Raw genomic sequence first — 24,411 nt, 5'->3', positions numbered from 1 at the left:
CAGACCTGTGTTCCTGAATGCACTCACCCCCTCAAAGTAGGGACCTGTCCCCACGACTGGCCCAGCCGCGGGAGACAACATTCAGAGACTATCAGATGAGATACAGAGGCAACACTCCCCTTGTTCTCAACGGGCTGAACTTGAACATCCAGAGCCGGCAGACAGTTGGGATTGTTGAAAGAACAGGTTCTGGTGAGGACAAGCTCTGATTGTGTTTCTTTCATGTTGTTTTCTTTGCATTTCCACTGGGCATGCTAGTTAAATCACAACAGAGGGTGATGTGCATGTATGGTGGGTTGGTTGTTTTTTCCCTGGCATCTCTTTATTGTAAATTAGGATTTCAGGTTGGATGGATGTGTGGAGTTAGAAGTAAACACACATCAGTTTTCGAATTAATTAAATGAGAATCATTCTGGTGAGATGAGGCCCAGAGGATGTGTCATGTGTTAATAGCCCCTGCAGGGATGGACAGGTTAACTGTATTAGGGTAGATGAGTGCCCCTGCAGAGTGGGATTTCTGTCTGCACAATGCCATTTTCATTGCATTAATTCCCTTGATTAGATAGATACTCAGGTATGACGGAATACAAACTGATGTCTGATTTGCTGCTGTTGCATTTATCGTTCCCAGGCAAGTCGTCCTTAGGAACGGCCTTGTTTCGTCTGGTGGAGCCCGCCAGTGGCACAATCCTCAATGATGGCATGGATATCTGTACTGTAGGTTTGGAAGACCTCAGAACCAAGCTGACTGGGATCCCCCAGGATCCTGTCCTGTTTGTAGGTACAGTAAGGTAGCTGTTTTGGATCATTGTGCATCCCTATTTTTGGATAGTGAAATCAGACCAACAAGAGCTTTGTGAAGCGCCCACACCGTGGCTGGCCTGGGGCTGTCCTATCCTGAGATGCTCACGAGCCTTGAGAGGAGCTGAGGACTCGGGGCCTGAACGTTACTTGTGTTTTATTAACTACATTACAAATTAGCAAGATGCTTATGTGCAGGGTGAGCAGACATCCCAGTTGGCCCTGGAGAGCACTGATTTATGCCTGTTTCAGCATCCTATCAGGTTTAGCAGTGGCCACTCCCTAAATTACCCCAGTTTGCACAATAAAATAAATGGTTATTCTACGTATGTAGCTATCCTTTCCGAAGTACGTCAATTCATTCCCATTAAGAAGTGAACAGAAACTGCTCAAGTCCAAGAACAGTAGGGTTGCAACTTCTACAGGGCTCAAGATCTGTTGTCAAGGCACAAGGAGAAAACCACAATTACTCACTTACCCCAGTGTAGTGGCTGCCCCTCTAACAAGAGGGACATTTCCCCCATTGAGCAGCAAATGAAGTAGGAGGCTGTATTGAGAGTTGAATGAAAAGGACACCTTCCGTGTCTTGAAATGCTAGACTCACACCCTACATGTAAGGTGCTCACCCTCTGCAAGGTCCCGGAGCTGCAGATAAAGCTCCACCGGAAGGTGGAATTGCTTGCTGCCTCTCTCTCTGCCAAGAATTTGCATAAGGTCAGATCCACTCTGCTGCACACGGCCATGGAGAGGACCAAATGTGTCTCCCCAGTGCCTCACTCAGGGCTATCTCTTGGCAGGGTTGGTGTTCTGCCCGCCTTGGTGGTTTCTGCTCCATCCCAGAGTCATGGGTCCTCGGTCTCTTGGCCTGAAGTTGGTATTTCATGAACCACTGCCCTGGACTAAGCACTGCTCTTGTTGCTGTGGCGTCATCACACACCACCTCCCGCTCTCCCCCTCATGCTGTGGAAAACATGCTCTCCCATCCTCTCGTCCTCAGAAATTCGGCTTCCTCTCCTTTCCTCCATTGCAGGTACAACTTGGATCCCTTTGAGAGTCACAGCGATGAGATGCTCTGGCAGGTTCTGGAGAGAACATTCGTGAGAGACACAGTAGGTCTCTGGGGCTGTCCGGGATGAGTCCATTTCCCAGGACCAGTGCCCCAGACACTTGGCTCGGGTTTAGATCTGGCCAGTTGTTTGTTGGCATCACATATGTCAATCCTTATTACTCCTTGTTAAAAGCAACAATAGATAGTATTTATTAGGCCACTGCAATGCTTCAGTCAAGAGCTCTACATGCATTATCTCAGTGGGTCCTGACTACAGCCCTCTGAGTTTGGTACTCCTACCTCTACTTTTAGAGATGCAGAAATTAAGACTCAGGGTAGTCAGGTGTGAGTAACAGAATGGAGACTTGACCCCAAGCCCATCTGACTCTAGACCAGAGGAAGTGCCCTACTGCTCTGCCAGTAGCCTCATTTGCTTATTGAAGCAGATAAATGCTGGGAAGGTGAGAGGGCATGGCATGGAATGAACCATCTGTGAGATGGAACACTGGCCTATAAGAGCTGCAGCTGGGGTCAGCAGGTCAGCGTGGCCACCTCTGCAGCCCAGAGGGAATTTATTTCTCCCAGGACTTGGTACCAAGGTGAGCATCACCCAAAGCCACTTTGACTTGGCATGCTAGATAAATCAGACCCTGTCTTTACCTTTCCTTGATGACCAGAAAACTCCATCCCATCTCCATTTTATGCATAGAAATAAGGATCCTGAAAGCCATTTACACTTGTTTGTGTTTCTCTGGAGCCATATGTGCATTATTTGTACTCTTTTGGCAAGGTGTCTATGGGGTTCTATGAATCACACTGTGATTTTAAATTATTAATGGCTGCCTACTCCTTGGTCTTTCCCTGGGGCCTGTTCGCAATATTGAAATGATTGTTGTTTTGCACTTTCTTTTCCGCAGTAACATAAAGCCAGCTGATAAATGCAAGAGAAGGGGACAATCAATATAGAGGATACAGGACAATTTTATAGATCATCAGCACAAATATGGCATTCTCTGTGTTCTATAGATAATGAAACTCCCAGAGAAATTACAGGCAGAAGTCACAGAAAATGGAGACAACTTCTCAGTAGGGGAACGTCAGCTGCTTTGTATGGCCCGAGTGCTTCTCCGTAATTCAAAAGTAAGGAAACAACGTGGAAAATGGACTCGTCCAATTTTGGATATTTCCTGCAGCGCCACTCAATCCAAGAAGTAGAGCCAGGTGTTTGTCTTTCAATAAAGAGAGAGCAGTTGGGCCATTTAAAAACCAATCACTTTTTCTTAAGACAAATTTGTGAGGGGAAAAATTTGAAAAATAACAGCCATTTACAGCAATAGCACCTGCCTCCCCTGGGCCTTTCCCCGGGAGGTCTTGCTTCGGTATTCTGTCTGTCCTCCTAAGTGGTTTGGGTTTGAGAAATCTGCCTCTCAACTTTTTCCCTTTGTCCCTGAATGATTCTGAGGCCTGATAAACAGTACTCGATACTAAAGAAGGTCTTCAGAATGCCAGGATATAAGGACTGTAAAATTCATACTCATTTTTCTTAGTGACTTAGCTATCTTTGCTTACTGATTTCGGAGAAGGGATTGCTGTTGCTTTAGAAATCCCATTCTCTGAACCCTGATCAAAGTGTAACCCATCGTGTGTGCTCTCTACATGTGTTAACGACAGGGAAGGGAGCAAGCACACATTCAGTCCTGACTGTGGCACTACACAGTACTGAGTGGTTGATGTGTGGTCCTTGCATTTCGTGTTCATGATAAGGTGTAACCCCCTTTTACAGACAAAGAAATGGAGCCCTGGGGAAGTCAAGTAATTTAGCCAAAGTCAAGCAGAGTTAGAGCTGAACTCAAGCCCTCTGACTGGCAAACCAGCACTGTGGCAGGCAGAATAATGGCCCCCCAAAGGTGCCCATGTCCTGATACCCGGAATCTGTGAACATGTTACCTTACCTGGGAAAAGGGGGCTTTGCAGATGTGATTAAGTCAAGGATCTTGAGATGGGGCGATTATCCTGGATTACCTTGGTGGGCCCAGTGTAATTACACAAGTCTTTATAAGGGGAGGAAAGAGAGTCAGAAAGAAAGAAGAAATGCAACGATGGAAGTAAAGGTTAGAGTGATGCCAGAAAGAGGCCACGAGCCAAGGAATGCAGGCAGTCTCCAGAAGCTGGAAAAGGCAAGAAAACCATTTCTTCTCTTGAGCCTGCAAAAGAAATGCAGTCCTGACAATACCTTGGCTTTAGGACTTCTGACCTCCAGAACTGTAAGATAATAAATTTGTGTTGTTTTGAGCTCCTAATTTGTGCTAATTTGTTATAGCAGCAGTAGGAAACGTAACAAGTACTGTTATTATATCTCATGCTAACTCATGTAGTACAGTAGATAAAGACCATGGGGTATTTCTTCTTACTGGTTTGTAGGATTAGAATAAACCATTCACAAAAAGGGGAGCAAAGAATATACAACCTTGTTTCTCCAGCAAGTCCCTCTGAGGAAGATGAAGGTGGTGTGATACGACTTTTATTCTCTTGTTCTTTTTCTAACTTTCTGAGATGGATACTTAGCTCATTACTTTTCAGCCCTTCTTTTTTTAATAAATTGAGCTAAGACTATAAGTTCCCCTCTAGGTATAGCTTTGGCTTGGTGTGACTTTCACAATGCTCCTTCCTCAACAGATCATTCTCCTTGATGAAGCCTCTGCCTCCATGGACTCTCAGACCGACACCTTGTTCAGAGCACCATCAGAGATGCCTTCAAAGACTGCACTGTGTTGACCTTTGCCCACCGCCTCAACACGGTCCTCAACTGTGACCGCATCCTGGTCCTGGAAAACGGGAAGGTGCGGGAAGTTGGCGTCACCTCTCCAGAGGCTTCAGTGGTTTGGGCTCTGGGGTGGGTGGATATTTTCTGACAATTTCCGCTCCTCTTCTCTGACTTTCAGGTGGTCGAGTTTGATAAGCCTGAAGTCCTTGCTGAGAAGCCAGATTCTGTGTTTGCGATGTTACTAGCAGCAGAAAACAAAGTCCGACTATAAAGGTCCCCATAGGGGCCACATCAGCTGATTTTAGAGGAAGAGGAGGCTGTGCGAGATGAGTCAGATGTGCCTGCAGGGGGAGGGGCCGTTCTCTCAGGGGGCAGCTCTGGTCCACCGTTCCTCCCACGCCTGGAGCACAGGCAGAGCTGGGGTGGAGGTTGTTTCCTTGCCTCTCCCAGCACATGCCTCCTGACCTCACTTGGAGCGCGTGGGTCTGGTCCTAGGTGATGAACAGAGGCAGAAGAAGCTTGTGGGTTAAAAACTGCCCCTCACCTTCTAAAACCCCAACCATCCCTCATGTATCCTTATCATTACCACCTCAGTGCCTGAGAATGGAACCACTGTAACTTTCAGTTAAAAACTGGTCAAACAGAATGGAAAAAGGCCTATGGACTTTGTAAAGGTTTCCTGCCCTGTTATCAGAAAGGAAAAGAACAGTTTTCTTCCTGCTTAACTCCTATTCACATCTGTTTGGAGTGTGTGACAAGCAGTAACTACAAAGATCTGTAGCATGCAAGATTGATTACAGTGTTTCGTGAAAAAAAATTTTTTTTAATCATATTGTATGTCCCATTTGCTCTATTAGAAAAACCAGGGAAACAAAATGTTAGAGTTTTTCTGTAAATTACAATTTTATATCTTCTATATTGGTCATTAAAATGCAGGAGGAAATTAAAGTACCCTGAAATGTTGCCTTGCAATTATTTTGCTGAAGATATTCCAGTTTCTGTACTATTTACTCTCACAGACCCTCTTTGCTTTCTCCATTGACTCAGTAACCAACCTTCACAGCATTTCCCAAATAAAACCTTTCTTTCTAGCCTCAAAGTTTGCTATGGCAGAGGCAGTAAAGACATAGTCCAGCAGCCTAGGAGTGAGTGGCATGGGGCAGCCATGGCCAGTGAAGCCCCCACCCCACCCCTTCTTAGTCTTGGTCCCATTCTTCGCCCTATCCTTCCAAACATGGAGGAAGGCAAGCCTGGCACATAGTACTCAAGAATGAGTGACATGAGTGCATGACACCAGGATGAACTCATCCTGGCAGGTACCTGCCATCTCCCTACTCCCAGGGTGTATTTGCATGTTAAGGGTTTAATCTGGAGAGGCTGAGATTCAGGGCAGACAAGCCATCCACTAGCATCTCAAAGGCTGGGCTTGTGGCGTGTGCTTCCAACAAATCAGTCTCCAGCTCTCCTCTGGCCAGGCCTGGGCAGGTGTCTGCAGGACCAGAGGTGAAGCAGGCACAGCTGGCTGCAAGTAGAGCTCCCCGTCTGGTGACCATTAAGGCCCTGGCTAAGGTAGTTGGGCACCAATTCTGCCATCAGCAGAGGGCACAGAGCAAGAAGGATGTGGTTGAAAAGGCCACGAGTGAGGGGGCTCCGTTCACGGCAGCTCCATGCCAAGTTCAGATCTCCCTGTGCAGGGACACAGTGCATCTTAGAACCGTTCACTGTCCTGACCTGCTTCTCGCCTTATCACAGTATGTGAGGCTTATCTGAGGTCTTCAAACCCACATCCACTGGGCTCTGGAGCAGCTGCTCCAGGCTGAGTGTGGTCTTCACTTTGATGGATGGATGTCCAGTGACTCCCCCATGTGGCAAGCAGACCAGGCAGTCTGTGCTGCTCGTGGAAATCCATGCCAGCTGTGCGATGGAAGAGGATGCTTTGTTTTCTACCAACTCAGCACCCGCCAGATAATCAGTCTATAATTTCAGGAAGGTGTTTCCAGGAGGGCAGGAGGGCACCAAGGCTACAAAGATCCCTGGGGCTCCTTCAGATGAACTAAAATATGAATCATGTCCTGCTACTTCTTTCTGCCCATGCTCCCCTTGGCTTGTACTGTCCAGAAGAGAATACCAATCCTGACTCACCCCTGTGATGTGCCAGGCACCGTGATAAGCATTTTTACATGAGTAATTTCATTGACTCTTCACCCCACACCATGAGATGGACGGTTTTATTATTCCCATCTTCCAGAGGTAGAAACTAAGGCTCACTGAGGTTAGTAACTTAGCTATAGATGTACAAAAGGGAAAAACAGAGGCAGGATTTGAACCCTAACCAGTCGGACTCTGGCATCCTGCTCCTAACCCCTCCACAAGAGCCCCTCACGCCCATCGCCCTCATCCCGTAGCAGGGACAGTGGTAGTTGTCAGTATGGCACGCAGCAAAGAGTGACTTCCGGAGGGATGACTTGCTTGCATGTGCAATGACGTGGATTGGTCTCAGGGAGCCCTCTCCTCCCACCCCTATTGTCACTGAAATGTGGGCCAGGGAGAAAGTATGTTGAATAATAATAACCAATGTTTAGCCAGTACAGGCAGACCTCTGAGATTCTGCAGGTTTGGTTCCAGACCATGGCAATAAAGTGAGTCACACATTGTTTTTGGTTTCCCAGCGCACATTAGATCTATACTTGCACTATACTGTAGTCCACCAAGTGTGCAAGAGCATTCCGTCTAAAAAAAAGTACATGTCTTAATGAAAAAATATTTTATTACTAAAAAATGCTAACCGTCATACAAGCCTTCAGTGAATCACAGTAACAGTAAAGGTCACTGATCACAGATCACCATAACAAAGACAGTAATAATGAAAAATTTGAAATATTGTGAGAATTACCAAAGTGTGACAAAGAGACAAGCAGTGAGCAAATGCCGTTGGACAAATGGCACTGAGAGACTTGCTCGATGCAGGGTTGCCACAGACCTTTGATTTGTAAAAAACGCAGTATCGGGCTTCCCTGGTGGCGCAGTGGTTGGGAGTCCGCCTGCCGATGCAGGGGACACGGGTTCGTGCCCCGGTCTGGGAAGATCCCACATGCCGCTGAGCGGCTGGGCCCGTGAGCCATGGCCGCTGAGCCTGCGCGTCCGGAGCCTGTGCTCCGCAATGGGAGAGGCCACAGCAGTGAGAGGCCCGCATACCGGAAAAAACAAAAAACAAAAAAACGCAGAATCTGTCAAGTACAATAAAGCAAAGAGCAATCAAGTGAGGTGTGCCTGTAGTCCTCAAAACACAGACTGAGTTCATTGAATCCTCACCATATTGCTGTGGGGAAGGTACCAGTGTTACCTTCATATTACTGATGATGACACTGAGGCACTGAGAGCCCCTGGACCAACGTCACACAGCTAGTGAAATCTGAATCCAGGCAGGCTGGTGCTGGAATGTGTGATCCTCAGTCCCATGTAGCACTGCTGGACACCTGAGACTCTCCAGGTGAGAAAGAACCCAGTGTTCAGCGTTGTAAAGCCTGTGTCAGGATTAGGCTCAGTTATGCTGTGGTAACAAACAGCCTCACATCTCAGTGGTTTATTTCCCTTTCACATGACACGTCCACCATGGGTCATCAGTGCCTGTGCTGTTTATCTTCTTCATTCTGCAGCCCAGGCTGGCAGAGCAACCAGAAGTGCCACGTGCCACTTCACCACATTTCATGGGCAACAAGTCACAGGGCCATTCCTGAGTTCAACAGGGAGGTAAGGCATGTACTCCACCTGTGGGCGGGAGTTGTGGGGGGCATGTCAAGGCACGTGGTCGAGCTTGTCCCTGTAGGGAGTTGTGTAATCCACCCCTTGGAAGGGACAGCAGATATTTTGAACATTACAACCTACCACAGCCTGGGTTTGGGTGTTAATTTTGGTACTGAGTGGCTGTGTGATCTGGGGAAAGTAGCTTGCTCTCTCTGAGACTCCATTCCCTCATCTGTAAAGTTTGGGGGTTTGGACTGAGTTCTCTTCAGTCTTGACTTTCAATACAGGAGGGATAAAAAGGAGATATGAAAATAGTTTCTAGAGACTGGAATTTGGACTTCCAAGGGGATTATAGTGAACCCTAAATGCAATTAAACATTTTTGTAAATGTTAAATTTGTAAAGTAACTTGAACAAGGTTTAACTGAGTTCTGACTCTTCCTTTAGTGTCTACTTTGATGCTCATTAGGACATTAGAAGGACTTTGAAATTTTTATTCTCACTTTATTTGGTGCCCCAGTTTTGCTGTCTTCTCTTAATCTGCCTGTCTATTAGGTGATCATACTTTCAATGTTATGACTTACAACTTCTCAAATATCCTTTATTAGATGCCAGCAAAGAATAGAATAAGCCACCAATAAGCATTGTTATTATAAATTAATAACAAATTGCCTGTGACATGCTTCAGAAGGGCTCATCTAGAGTGGGGATGGGCAAACTATAGCCCATATGCCAAATCCAGCCTGCCTGTTTTTATAAATAAAGTTTTATTGGAACACAGCCATACTCGTTTGTTAATGTATTGCCTCTGGCTACTTTTTGGCAGAGCTGAGTAGTTGCAACCAAACGCATGTCCTCAAAGCCAGAAATATTTACTCTCCTTTTTACAGAAAAAGTTTAGGCATTGGTGTGTAATGCAATTCAGGTCAATGAGACATAAGAGGGAAGTCAGCTGAGGGTTGGAGGGTGGCTTCTGGAAAGTATTCTCTCCCGTGGCCTGGTGTGTGTGTGTGGTGTCTGAAGCTGCAGCAGCCACCTTGTGCCCACGGAGGAAGTGGAGAGATGGATGGAGCACAAGTTCTTGCTTATGACATTGAGCTGCTGTTTTGCCAACCCTGGAGTCACCCCACCTCTTGTCACGTGAGAGGCTGCATTATCTTTATGGTTTAGACCAGCTGGAGTTGACTTACTATTACTTGTGGCCCAAAACATCATAAACGATGCAGAAGACAGTGACATCCTCCTTCCTGGGAAGATGCTGAGCCTGACCCAAGGAAAAGCCAACCTGGGTCTCTGCTCTGGAGTCACACCCATTTTCCTCTACCTTAGAAGCGGCCCAAATGGGCACTAGTTCACATCCAAGCAAGAAGGACTTTCTAATTCTCATCTGCTGCCAAAGCTTCATGCCACATATGAATATTTCCCTCACCTTCCCTCCCTGCTGCCTGAGATCAGAAGGACCCGGAAAGAACTCACAGATTTTATTCTTGCTATTCCAGTGAACAGATCTGAAATCAGCCAAGAATTGTTGGTCAAAATGTGAAATATTCTTTGCTAGGAGCTGGAGTCACTTTGGCCAGAACAGCATGATTTAAAATGAATTAAAAAGCGCAGGAGGTCAGTTTGGGGTCAGACGGACGATCAAAGAAATCACTTTTCTTTTGGCGCTTTGTAGAAGGTCACCTCCAAGTGAGGCTAAATCGGGCACTAAAACCTTCAAATACATGCTGATTTCCATGGAGAGGGTCTGCCTCTCTGACTTCCCGATGTGCATGTTCATGGCTTTTGCTGAAAGGCTTTCCCTCTGGTGGGACTGGCATTAAAGGGCCAGACCCAGGCTGTTTCTACAGTTTCAGCAAGAAACACGGAGGCGGCCAGGCTGATCTTTACCCTCAGCTCCAGGAGTCTCTGCCAAAACTCACACCCAAAGGAACCTAAATTTGGTTTGTAGCAATTGTTTTATATTTCTTTAAAACATTTTTTATTATGTTAAAAGATATATAACATAAAATTGACCACTTTAACCATTTTCAAGTGTACAATTCAGTGGCATTAAGTACATTTACATTGTTGTGCAACCATCGCCATCACCCATCTCCAGATTTTTTTCATCATTCCAAACTGAAACTCCATACCCATTGAAAAATAACTCTCAGTTCCACCCTCCCCCCAGCCCCTGGTAATCAGCATTCCACTTTCTGTCTCTGTGAATATGACTACTCTTGGCAACTCATATAAGTAGATTTATACAGTGTTTGTCTTTTCGTGACTGGATGATTTCTCTTAGCATAATGTCTTCAAGGCGTGCATCAGAATTTCATTCCTTTTTAAGGCCGTCCAAACAAGTGTGAAGTGGTATCTCACTGCGGTTTTGATTTGTCCCTGATGTTTAGTGACACAGAGCATCTTTTCATGTGTTTATTGACCTTGCATTTCTTTTAAAGAGAAATTTGCACAGCATTTAAGAATCTTAACAGAAGAAACAGTCTTCCACCACCTTGCAAATTCCTTCTCTGATACAGTGTCATGAACGAATATTCTCATTGTGTCAGAATATGGACGGGAATTTAGAGACTATAATTATCAGCTGTGGGCTAAACACCTAACACGCAGCATATCATCAAGTATTTAAGGCAACTCATTAAGTCTTCCTGTTTGTTCAAGGTGGTTACAGAATCTGTCCAGACGGTAGAGACAGAGGAAACATGATTTGTACTCAAGAGCCCACTCAGCTCAATCCCTCCACTCTAAAGACTAGGGAGCTAAAGCCCAGAAAGTCTAAAACTGGTCTGAGTCCATCTGAAGAGTAGTTGGGGGAGGCCTAGGATCCTGAATTCCAACTTGGTGTTGTGTCCATGATGCCACACTGATTGGTGCACAGACTGTTCTCAAAAAGATCGACAGTGGCGCAGTTCTGTGACCTGAGCCATAAAAGAAATAAAATGGGGCTTCCCTGGTGGCACAGTGGTTGAGAATCCGCCTGCCGATGCAGGGGACACGGGTTCATGCCCCAGTCCGGGAGGATCCCACATGCCACGGAGCGGCTGGGCCCGTGAGCCATGGCCACTGAGCCTGCGTGTCCGGAGCCTGTGCTCCGCAACGGGAGAGACCACAACAGTGAGAGGCCCGCGTACCGCAAAAAAAAAAAAAAAAAAGGAGAAAAAAGAAATAAAACATAATAGTTCTTTCCTCCAGGAAGCTTATAGTATTACCAGGGAAGTGACTTAAAAGTGCCAAAGAGTGAACAGTAAAATGCAGGAGGATGGAGTGTAACGTTAGATGTGAGCTCATTCGTTCATTCTTTCATTTATTTATTTATTCATTCTTTAAGTATTTTATGTGATCATTCACTCTTTTGATCCTTCCTTCCATTTAAAAACGGGGAAAGTGAATGAAGTTTGGAAGCGGTGAGAACGATTCTGAAAACAACCGACAGTCCCTGTAGGACAAGTAGGGGCCACTAAGGCGGGAGACTGGGAAGGGCGTTTCTGGTTGGGGAAATCATCCAAAGACCTGAGGTGAGGATGAGGCCTGAGTGAGGGAGATGGCAGGTGACTGCCTAACTAGCACTGAGAACTGTTTGGAAAATTGTCAGGTGCTTCAATGTCTGCATCTCCAAACACAGGTGGAGACCACCAATGGCTTGGATGTAATTGGATATAGTTTGTTGTGGAACCAATTAGGGCAGGTGCTGGGAAGAGCCCATTAGCAATCCAGGGAATCTGGCCAAGGAAAGCAGGGCCTCGATGGGAGGACAGAGATGGGTTGGTTCCACCACATCACCCCCCATCCCCAGGGCAGGATGCATGTCCTGAGGACAAACTGCCAGGGACATGCAAGGGTCACATTCAGCAGCCTGTATCGTGCATGCTGCCCGCCCGCGGAAAGCTCTCTCCCGGGCGCTCGGTGGAAGGGAAGCCAAGTTCCCTCTGGCGCATCCGTTTCCACGGCATGTCTCTTTGTTTCTGGAATAGGTAAGTCTGAGATGATCTGCACAGCAGGACCATTTAGGAAATGATGAGGCCCCTCTGTGCAGAAAGCACATGTGGCTTGGCAACCAAAGGGCTTCTTTGGTAAGTGGTGATAACGGTGCTACAGCACTAATCAAATTCCTCAGTTTCTTCTGACGTGGGGATTTTAGGGCCAGGTATCCTCACTCTAAGTGGAGGCAACATGTTAATATCAGGATAGACAAACTGAAGGACAGGGCATGCAAGCCTGGGCCCTGGTCTTCTAGGGAACACTGTTGGTGCTCTACCCGGATCCCTGGGGTCCGTGGGATGTTTCAGCCTGCTCTTGCTTCCAGAGGGCTCGACTTTTACCTCTTCTTCCCAGGACCACCTTGGGCTACTGGAGCCACTCAGCTCACGCAAGGAAAGGCAGAAGAGCCTAGAAGTTTACATTCTTCCAGGGCAGCTCTGAGCTGATAGGCCAGCTCCCTAGTCTCAGGGCGGGACCCTTCAGAAGTGTAACACACACTTGCAAGCTCCCCTGTGGGATTAGGTTGAAGGGAGTCTGTACAGGACTTGGCCAGAATCTGGACCTCTCCCCTTCCTTGTCCTGCTTTCCCTCAGCCTTTCCAGATTTTCCCTGGGAGCACTTCCTCGATAAATTACTAGCATATAAATCCTTATCTCTGGGTCTATTTCTGGGAAAGCCTACCTAAGACAGAAGGTCAAAGAAATCTCAGCTCAAACCCGAACCCATCATTTTCAAGATCTCAGCACCTCTTGGGGATCATTACCCACTCTATTCTTAGGCCAGGACCTAGGCAGTTCAGATGATGCTGACTCACCAGCTATCTCCTGGGGTGGGCCTGGGATAAGAAGAGGCCAATCGGAGAGTCACACCTCTGTGGTGCTGTGAGAGGTGTGTGGTGGGCACGTGATCCAGGCCGGGTCAGTCAGAGTCAAACCCAGGACTTTAGCTGGAACTAAGGGGGAAAAGGGGAATTCTCCTTCCTGGATGGGCGGAGGGAACCACAGACCTCTTTAGCTTCCAGCTTCCAGATGCCATTTTTGATATCTCAAGGAGAGCGTCTGCCTGAGAAAGAAGCCAACACAGAAGAAAGCAGAACTGAGAGATGGGGAAGTTGTTACCATGTGCCCTGGGCATTCCTCATCTCTTTTGGGTAGCTTGGTCTCTGTTGGGGATTTGTTGCTGATGGGGTACTGACTCCTGGTGCCCCTGGAGCTTCCCAGCCCCCAAAGTACCTGTCATGCCAGAGCTATACTGTGTTGTGCCCTGAATGGGGAGAAGGCCTCTCACCAGAAGGCTAGGCTAGGAGCCAGATGCTCTTTCAGGCCCAGGCCTCCCCTGCACAAAGCCTCCTCCTACAAGTCAGTCCCAGGGGGTCTCCTGCTCTGTTATACTCTCCAACCAGCATCCTGAAGTACAGAAATAAGAACACATTTATTTAGTGCTTGCCACGTGCCAGACATTGTTTCATGAGTTTTGCAGGATGGCCTCACTCACTTCTCACAAGAGCACAGCTGGGATCCATGTTTCACTGAGGCCCAGGCAAGTAAAGTCACTTGCTGAAGGACCCTGCATTTTAAAAGTATCACTGAGTTTTTTTCAATGATTTTACATATTTAATCTCCTTTTATTGTCACAACAGTTTCCTGAATTTAAAAAAAAAAAACTCAAAGCATAAAAAGTTGAAATAAATTGCCTACAGTCAGACAAGGACTATCAAGTCAGAGTTCACTCACAAAAACATGGAAGCTCAGATTTGGAAGGAATTTCGGAAACCATGCAATTCCAGTTGCTCATCTAACTGTGCGGGAGACGGAGAGCCAAAGGAGAGAGAGGTCTGTCTGCAAGCAAGTTGGGGTCTGGAGTCTTAATCTTCTCAGCTCTTTTATTCTACCGTGCTCTTCAGAGGGGTGTGCCCCTCTCTCTCTCTCTCTCTCTCTCTCTCTCTCTCTCTCACACACACACACACACACACACACACACACACACACACACACTGCGCCTGCCCACTGTCTCAGAAACTGCTCATCTCCACCCTCACCCTCCAACCTCCTAACTTGGACGACCTCCCTCTAAGTTCAAAAGGAGCAGGTGGTCTGTGCTAGCCACGGTCCCTCTGATAAGCTAGGTAGAGTTTCAGCTCAAACCCAGATGACTTTATTTCCCCCCAGAAAGTGTCCTCAGTGTCCAAGGGAGTTTAAGGTTTAATTTTTTTCTGAGCTGAGGTGGGAGGCAAGTATATGACAGAGGGACCAGCATCCCAGGGGATGATCCGAGCTCCTGTATGCGACAGGGCAGCTGTGAGGACTCCGGTCTTCCTCTGCCCCAGGCCGTGAGCATCTGGGAGAGCGAATGGGAGGAAGATGGGAGTGGAGTGCTTGACCAGCCAGCCAACCAGGCCCATGGGCTGTCACTAATGCAGAAAAACATGGAAGGAGGCCACAGCCGAGGGGAGTTCATAGTCAGAAAGAGAAACCCATGCAAATGAAAACTATCACCTGAACTAGGGAGGTAATGAAGAAAGCAAATCAGCAGAAGCAATGCAAACTCTGACCACTAAGCCAAGCCTCTCCCCTCTCTCTTCGGAAAAGCTACCACGTGTGGATTGATGAATATCTCCTGAGTGGAAGTTGGCAGCACACATAAGATTAATGAGGGCAATAGCATGGAAATGCATTGTATTAATAGACTCAAGCAGGAAACAAATGAAAGTGACTCTCATGAGTGAGTCCAAGCTAGGAACAAAAAGAAGATGCAGAGGACAATAGGAGGTGTTGGGGGGCAGGGGTGTAGGGGAGGGGAGGGAAGACATGGAAAATGATTGCCAAAAGTTATTTCTTTGAAGCCATTAGAGACAGCAGCCCCAGAGATGAGCTATCTGATTAAACTGAAACATTAAAACATAGTAGGATTCAAGGGATTGGCACCAGAAAGGAGAATGAGGGTGAGAGCAAAGGAAAAGTTGAAAATCAAGAAAGTGAAGAGCACGATGCTACAAAATTGGGTTTTGCAACTGTGTGCAAAGTAGAGTACCTGGGGACAGAGTTCCACTGGAGGAAGGCGGGGATGTTGGTGGATGCAGTGGAGAAGCACTGCTCCGTGGGCTCCAGGCACCTGCCTGAAGATGGAGATCTCCTGTATGTTGGTAACCACACTGCAGAAGAAGGCCAGGGACCAGTGAGATCTGGGCAGTGAGTAGCATTTCCAAGGAAAGATGGACATAACAAGAGTGTTTGGAAGGCTTCATGCTTCACAATTTCCTGTGTGTTACTGGGAGCCAGGGCATGGGATCTCAGGCCGGGCAGTGTGAGTTGGTGACTTCACCCCAGTGGTGCCCATCTTCCTCATCTGGTGAAGAAAAGCCAGTGGCAACTTTAGCTCCTCCCTGTAGCAGAGTCAGTGGTCTCACCAAACATTCCATTGGCTCTTTCCCCACCCCCACCATTCCCTTGCTATTACAAGAGGAGTTTTGCAATTCTCTTGTAATGTTGGCTAACAGGCTTAAATGGAAAGGATACAAGTCAACATGGACTCATGCATGGAAAAACCAGTGCAAAACCCTCCGGTTGTCTCTTCCACTGTTTTGGCCACAGTCCAGTTGCCATTCCATATGGTGGAGGCTCCATCATCCTGGATTCCTAAATAACTATGTGAAGAAGAATCCTCCTTCTCTCCCTACTCCTATCACCAGCTGACCTGAATGGAACACGTGATATGAGCAGTATGAGAAAGAAATAAGTTTCTGGCATGTTAAATAAGAAGATGCAGTAGAAGAAGACTTATTGCATTGGGTTCAAAAGAACCATGAGAAAAGCAAACAGCTGAATCCCAGAAGCTGAGGTGTGTGTGTGTGGTGGGGGGTGAGTGATCAGGAAGACCCTACAAAGGTGGTGTCCTTTGAACGGGGCTTTGGAGGAAGTGTACAGATGTATCAGGTAAAAAAGGCTTCAAGAGCATGCAAGTCAAAGACTTGAAGAAGATTAGAATAACTTCTGTTGGCTTCTCTATTGGACTAACTTATCTGCTACAAATCCTTTAAAGTTTTCTCAGGCATTGCCCCTTCCTGAAAGCCTTTCTCACCTCTACTCCCCTCCATCATCACCCCACACAGAGGCACACAGAGAGGAGAGGCAGGCCCTCCTCTCTGCCTCTGCAACATGTCAGCCCCATCACAACAGCATTTTAAAATTTCTTGCCTGTCTTCCCCATTGTGTTGGAACCTCTTAATGTTGGGACTACACCGTATTCCCAGAGCTCTGCAGAGGGCTTGACCCATAGCAGATACTCAAAATAGTTTGAAAAAAGTAAACAAAAACAGGAAAAATAAGCAATCATCTAATCAGAAATAACTCACAGACCTACAGAAATCTGGGTTCTATCTGGTTCCAGATTCTAGAACCAGAGGAGGAGGAGGGAGGGGAGGACTACACAAGGCAGGAGTCTAGGGGCCTAGGAAAAGAGCAGTCCAGCCGGGAAAAATCAGCTGAACCAGGACAGGACTGATCTTTAAAAGCAAAAGGAGGGCAATGATTCAATGTGGGAAAGTCATGGAGGAGCCGTGAGCTACTGACTTTGTTAAATCATTAATGATTGGTATTGGCCAGAAAATAGCATCTCTCTTTCCTGTGATTTCTAATTTATCCAGGAGCCTCTGTGGCATTCTAAAATTTCTGTTAACTCATGTGTCTTCATGGTAAATTCCAAGTGTCACCGTTCTTATTGATGTTTCTCCCAGGCTAAGACCTAATGCTGATTCCGTGACTGGGAATCAGTGAATACTTGCTGATCCCTTGCTCTGGACAAGATGCAGGGTTAGGAGTGGGAAGGACGCCATGTAAATAGGACATAACTGGGCTCTGGAGTAGTTACAGTCTAGGGGAAAACAAACATGTTCTACACCATCAAATGACCCCTCAAGGTGGCAGTGGGCTGCAGAGCAAGCCCAGCTAACATGAGGCATCAAGGTGGTCCAGGGACTGGAGGCAGGTTGGGCTGGTGCTCATGCTAGGGGTTTAGGACAGGAGAGAGCCAGGATGAGAAAAAAGCTGTTTCCTAAAGAAAACAAGGATCCATACCAGGGACATCAACTTCTACACTCAAGTTCAAGGAGGAAGCACAGAGCCAAAATGGGAGAACTATTGAAGAGTCGGAAGTCAAGAAGAGACTGGAGTAAACAGTGAGGAACAAGATGGGAAGAGAGAGAAGATCCCAGATACATTGCTGTGAACTGGGCTGGAGGTCCCAATGCTTATTTTCATTGGTCATTAGCCATACCTTTTTTTTTTTTTTTTTTTTTTTTTTTTTTGCAGTACGCGGACCTCTCACTGCTGTGGCCTCTCCCGTTGCGGGGCACAGGCTCCGGACACGCAGGCTCAGTGGCCATGGCTCACGGGCCCAGCCGCTCCGCGGCATGTGGGATCTTCCCGGACCGGGGCACGAACCCGTGTCCCTTGCATCGGCAGGCGGACTCTCAACCACTGCGCCACCAGGGAAGCCCTGGCCATACCTTTTGTAGGTGGGTGGATTTGTTTAAAAGCTCAGGAACTGGATATACATCTATGTAGTGCTTTAAGCCATGACCCACAAAGCCCAGTCCCAAGGTGGTTTTGAGGTCAAGACTCAACAATCAAGTTTAATTTCAAAACAGGCACTCCAGGGCTTCCCTGGTGGCGCAGTGGTTGAGAATCCGCCTGCCGATGCAGGGGACACGGGTTCGTGCCCTGGTCCGGGAAGATCCCACATGCTGCGGAGCAACTAAGCCCGTGAGCCATGGCCGCTAGGCCTGCGCGTCCGGAGCCTGTGCTCCGCAACGGGAGAGGCCACAACAGTGAGAGGCCCGCATACCGAAAAAAAAAAAAAAAAAAAAAAAACAGGCACTCCTAAGCTTGGTTTATATTTTTCAGACACCAAGGAGGGCACATATAGACCTCAACCATTCTTAACACATTCCTGTTTTCTCTCTCATCCTCTTTGCTCATGTATTACAGCAGCTCTGAACTTATTTTTCCCAAACCACACTGAAGAACTTTCTCCTCTAAGCCCCGCCTCCCAGACCTCTTGTATTTCTCTCCCACTTCCTTTCTCCAGATTCTCTGCTACCAAGTCTGAATAGCTGTTCTGCTGAGCAGTGCCCTTCGCAGAGGGTGGGGAGCAGGCCCAGCCAGAATGTTCATGAGTGGGTAGGGGATCAGGAATGACTGGGACCATTCATCTTCTAAAATTATATCCCATCACATGTATAACAGATCACAAAATGCTGAACGTGAAGCAAGTCCAAGCAGAGGCCTAAGGATCTGTGTGCAGGCTCAGACAGAATTTCCTGTCATGGAACATCACAGAGATTTCCTGGACCCGTGCTGTGGGGTGTCCCAGAGAGAACATTCCATGTCCTTTCAGGGCAAGATAAAGTTTCCCAGTCCATGTCGAAACTTGGAGGATGTCTCCCTGTACCTTTGTGATGCTCTGGACTCCAGACATAGGTTTGACCCAGCATTTCATGGTTGATTTCCCCCCTCACTGCTTCTGCATCTTCAACCAACATCATTAAATGCCTGTGCTTTGATGGTAGGGCATACCTTAGATTTTCCAACTATAAAATGATCCTATTTTATAACACTGCAGGCTCTGTGTCACTTGAGTGCCTCTCAGTCCCGGAATCAATCCTGCTCAAGCCAAGTTGTTGGGAAATATCCTCCCCAGCCATTTTCCATTCATCTCAAATGTTGAGTTTCCTGACATAATTGCCTGGTCCTGGGGTGTCGCTGACGCTCCATCTCACAGCTGGAAGAGATTGGTAGCATTTCCTTACAGGTAGGAGCAGGGCAGGACGTTTTGTTCCCTCACAGGTGGCAAAATATTCTTTGTTTGTGAAGTGTGAATCCTCTAGGACTTAGCCTAATCCACACACTGCCCTTGAAATGGGAGAACAGGAATTCAAAGTAGGCCCCATAACAGCAAATGAACCAGTTTAACGCCCACTTCAGCCCTTCCGGGCAGCCTGGGCCTTTGGGAGGGCTCTGTCCCTGAGGAGTCCTAACCACAGATATTTCTAGGTGGCCGAATATTCCCTCTCCAGCATCCTTCCTGCCTCACATCCTGGTCATCCATCCCATCCCTGACTTCTTCCCTGGACACAACTCTGTGACAGGTGTGCACCCTGCCCAGGAGTTAGAGCAGTGCTTCCCAAAGAGTGTTCTCTGGAACCCTAGCCCTTCGAGATGAAGTGTGAGAAGAGAGTTCCTCAGTCAAATATATTTGGGAAGGCCTCAGACTATGGCCCTTGGCTGGAGATTTACAGTGTAAGTTGGCTGTGTCTTCATTTGGGTTTTCCAAGAGCATTGACTGAGATAAAGTTTCCTGATTCCTGAAAGATGGAGAATGAAGGTGGGGAAGTGAGACAGGAAAGGATGAGTAATAGGGCCAGTGGCCCTGAACTGAAGCTTGATTCCACTGGGGAATTTTGCAGCAGTGAGAATGCTGGCCTGCTGTCTGCCCGAAAGGGCAGGGTGGGAGAGCTGGGTGGACACACACCACCTCTGTGGATCTTTGGCTGAGGGCTGCTCCTAAAGAGCGCTCGTGCCTTGGCACTTCTTGCAGGTCCTGTGTTGTCAGGGTAGGCTCCAAGGGTCCAACAAAGACTTCAAGAACAGAAATGCAGGATCTGACCATGGAACTAGGGTCGGTCGCCTGCGCTGAAGAGTCAAGGGTGTCGCTGACAGCGACTGCCAAAGTTTATTAACCCAGAATATTTAAAACTTATTTGACCACAGAACTTTTTTTTTTCCTCCAAGGAATATCAATTCCTACACTGTGACACATTTTGGATGAACTTAGCTCAGATAGTTAGCAGGCAGACGTATAAAACTAAAAGCTGAATGTGGCGCTTCTGTTATAAGAACGACAGGCTCTCCATCTAGGACAGAGGATGCCTGAGAGGTGGGGGAGGCCTGAGGTGTTGTTAAGTGGGGCCCTCTTCCCTTGGGTGCAAGGAAGAAGTGGAGATCTCAGGTCAGCGGCTAAAGGGATGGAGGGACAGCGAGCTTCCCGCGCCGTGCACATCCTAACAGCATCAGGGTTCTGTGTGTGTGTTGTGGGGTGGGGGGTATTAAGGGAGGAGACATTTGTCAGAAGGCTGACGTTCTAGCTCTGAGACTGTATAATTTTCATATCTTCACCTTGATGCTAGCTCCAGGATTGGAGGGCAGGAAGAGGGGAAAGCCGGGGTACTCCTTCCCAATCTCTCTGCTTATTTGGTATCTCTGGGTCTCTCAGCGGCCCCTGGGCAGCCTCTGCCATGATTTAGTTCCTGCCAGAAGCCCCAGCTTGTGAACTTTGGATCAAAGAGGGAAGACTCACTTCTGCTCACAGCAGAAGCCTCTCCCCCATTATGCATTTACTCATGGGCTGAGGGGAAACCTGCCCTTTGCACACAACTGGGGTGGAAGGAGGATAAGGGAGGGCAGCGCGCAGGGTCCTAAAGTCTTTGCCTGGTGTGGCAAAAGCAATCCTCTTTCTTCCTTCCTTTCCCACTATGTTAAAAATCCCACAAGAAACTCAGCCTGTGCTGAGATTGTCAACCAAGTCTCAAGCCTCCAGATTGCCAAGGAGGCAGGGAACTTCTTGGGCTTTTAACTCAAAGAGCTATGCTTTTCTGTTGATAAGAAATAATAATTGTCCTTTTGTTCAAAGAGTCAGAAAAATGGATTAGCCCTACAGATTTGGTTTAAATTAATCTTTTCAAAGATGTATGGAGAACATGAAAGAAAAATCCCAGATTAATAATAAAAAGAACTAAAGCACTTGCCAGAAAAAATTTAAAGAAAACAAGCAAATGTAATTCCTTCAATCCCAGCAGCATTTCCCTTCCTGCTATCTATAGTATTCCTTATCCTAACAGAGCAGCCCTGGGTATGTAGTGTGGTTCGAGGACCTTTCTAATCAGTTTACCCAGTGCCTTCTGATACTTAACAGATGAGAAATGCTTCTTAGCATTTTAATTCACTCAAGAGACAAAATTCTGTGCCAGCTCCAGGAGAGACAAGTGTATTAGGAACTGGGAAAGGAGGCTATGCCTGTCAACTAACTACTCGTCTCTCTCAGATCCATTGCCTGCATTCTCTATCCCACTTGGTGTCGTAGGAAACTACATTTCCCAGACTCCCTTGCTCACTGGATGGGATGAGAGGAGGAGAAAAGCCAGGGTGTTTCTTCCCATCTCCCTCTGCTTTCTATGCTGTCTCTGGCAGCGGCTCTGTCTCCTCCATGGCTTTAGCTTCCACCAAACAGTCCCTCCCTCCAATGTCCTAGGTACTTCCTCTCAGCCCCTTATGGCCTTAGCTCCTACCTCGAAGCGTGGCTTTTGGACACCTGCAAACCCATATTTTCTCATTGTCCTTCCAGCCCTCAGATGGTAATGACTTCTTGCCATTGCTAATTTCTGGCTCACCTCACTGTCCTTTGCTTGGCTTCTTGGCTCTTGCCTTACCTGTGTCACCAATTCCCCAAATTAAACTGCTTCTGTTTGGAAGACCTGGAGTGATTTCTGTGCTTTTGATTGGATCCTGTTAAAATAGTGGTCTTTCTAATGGGGTGGAGACCAGAAAGACCTCTATTGGCCTATGCTTTGAGAAGCTGATTCCCTTAATTGAGGACTGTGCTAAACAGAAGCCAGGCTGCAAGGAGCAAGGATTTGGGTCAATGTCACTATTGCACAGCAGCCACAGGGGCCCCTCAATACCATAGTTCCCACAATTTCCCTCTACCCTCACCCAGAACATTCCAGGATTGTTACCATTACTTACTATTATTATCCTATTTTACAAATATGGAAATTAAAGCCTAGAGTGGTGAAGTCAATTGCCTAAGGTCAGTGTGGGGTTTGAACACAGGTAGTCTGACTCCAGAGCTTGTGTTCCTGACTGCTATACTACTCTGATCCCCTGACCTGTTCTCCATATGGTCCTCCAAATAAGCATTGCCCAAGGCCCCCTGTTTCGGATCTGCTCAGATCTGCCTTGGTTTCTTTTGACTTTAAATGGAAGTTGGACTGAAGAGAAAGAAAACATATGCCTGGTTTTTGCATCTGAGATGTCATTTGACTTCTAACCAAGGTAAGTCCTTAATCAATTATCCTATAAAATAGCAGAAACAGCCCCCAGGTCCTGAATGCTTAGCTATAACTGTGGGCCTGCCTCATAGATAAAGATGCTCCCTCTAATCCAGCAGTAATGAACCATCCTCCATGCCCTCTCACCATCTATATGAATGCCCTGAGGACATTTGCAAGATGCTGGGTGATGTTAGGAGTGGACTCCACTCACAGAACAAGCAAAGCTTGTTATTCCATGTGGGGATGGAGCCCTGACACTAGCCTCACTAGCAAATAATCTCTAAACAGCTGGTGACCACCACTGATGCAAACTCATTTTCTTTCAAGAACATTTTAGGTATAGACAAAAGTCTGTGGCCCTGTCTGTTCCCTGGGAACCACGGTGTATTAAGAAAAGAGCTAGTTGTGCCCCAAATTTCCTCAGACGACAAATTAACTAAGCTTTTTATAAACTGTGGCCTTGGGGATAAGGAAGAACTGGGTTATTCCCAGTGAGTCTGCTCCACTAATGTTGTCTTGCAAAGAGTCCTGTGTGGAGTGACCAGTAAGGCACAAGGCACCTATTAGAGAAGAAAAGAATTTTCAGAGATCAAACTGGGCTGACCTGCTTTCTTACTGGGGAACTGTTGCCTGGTGCCGAGACTAGAAAGACAAGAGTGAATATGTTTCAGGTTTTTATTACCGCCGCCACCATCATCATCATCATCAACATCAATGACATTATCATCCTCAGCCCCAGACAATATTTATTAAGTCGGCTGGGTTAGGTACGTCATGATGGTAGCCAGATAAACTTGGAACAATTAATTATGAAATTTCGTCCCACATCTGAACTCTTCAATCAATCAAATATCTATTGACCATTTTCTGAGTATCTGTGAGGTGCTGAACCACTAGTTCTCAAGCCTGGCTGTGCAGTAGAATCACCTGGAAAGCTTTATAATAGAACCTGGGCCTGGGCCTCACATCAGACCAGTTAAATCCAAATCTCTGGTCGTGGGACCTGGCATTTATTTATATTTTTTGCAAAGTTCTACTGGAGACTTTAAAGTATAGCCAAGGTTGAGAAGAGGTGTAATAAGAAATGTGCTAGAAACTGTGGCAAGATTAAAAAAAAACCCTGACCTCTAAGTACTTACTGCCTAGTTAGAGAAATAAGATGCAGTTAAAAAATAATGAATGTGGGGACTTTCCTGGTGCCACAGTGGTTAAGAATCCACCTGCCAACGCAGGGGACATGGGTTCGATCCCTGATCCGGGAAGATCCCACATGCAGCAGAGCAACTAAGCCCGTGCGCCACAACTACTGAGCCTGCATTCTGGAGCCTGTGAGCCACAAATACTGAAGCCCACATGCCACAACTACTGAAGCCCGTTTGCCTGGAGTCCGTGCTCTGTAACAAGAGAAGCCACTGCAATGAGAAGCCTGTGCACTTCAATGAAGAGTAGCCCCCACTCGCCACAACTAGAGAAAGCCCACGTGCAGCAACGAAGACCCAATGCAGCCATAAATAAATAAATAAATTTATTTATTTATTTATTAAAAAAATAATGAATGTGTTAACTAATGAACTAAGACAAGACTCAAAAGGAAAGATGTTTCAAACTAGCACAAAACTGAGAGAGAGAGAACTTTCCAGATGAGTGGAAAGAAAAAAAATTTCAGGAGGTGTGGAGATAAGAGTAATTTCAAGTATTCAGGAGTGCTTTGTGGGAGAATTGGAGCCTGAGAAGGGATTTAAGGAGAGTTAGCTAGCTGATGGATCATTTCAACATGAAGTGGTCTCAACAGTTCTAGAAAAGCAGGTTAAAATTGCTATTTTCTGGAAGTAGTCACTAGATCAAGACTATATTAAATGGTGGGCCAGAGAGAAGATTAAAAAGGTAGGTCATGGGTTGGATTGAAATGGTCTTGATTATGTTACACAGCAGATATCTAGAACTTATTTGTTGTGTATAACTGAAACTT

At 46.8% G+C, this 24,411-nt stretch overlaps 1 protein-coding gene across 1 annotated transcript; it reads left to right on the top strand.

The window, feature by feature from the left end:
* Nucleotides 1-95: 95 nt before the first annotated feature.
* LOC131744445 (ATP-binding cassette sub-family C member 12) lies at nt 96-5,003 on the top strand. Its single transcript, XM_059043902.2, is given in 7 exon segments — nt 96-192; nt 632-791; nt 1,832-1,910; nt 2,876-2,989; nt 4,526-4,574; nt 4,577-4,689; nt 4,792-5,003. Coding segments are annotated over 7 exon segments (705 nt in total). The 3' UTR covers nt 4,885-5,003.
* Nucleotides 5,004-24,411: the final 19,408 nt, after the last annotated feature.

The sequence above is a fragment of the Kogia breviceps genome, chromosome 18 (genome assembly GCF_026419965.1).
Source record: "Kogia breviceps isolate mKogBre1 chromosome 18, mKogBre1 haplotype 1, whole genome shotgun sequence".
In the NCBI taxonomy this organism is placed as follows: domain Eukaryota; kingdom Metazoa; phylum Chordata; class Mammalia; order Artiodactyla; family Physeteridae; genus Kogia; species Kogia breviceps.
The sequence above is the reverse complement of the archived record's forward strand: the minus strand, read 5'-3'. Positions and strand labels throughout refer to the sequence as shown.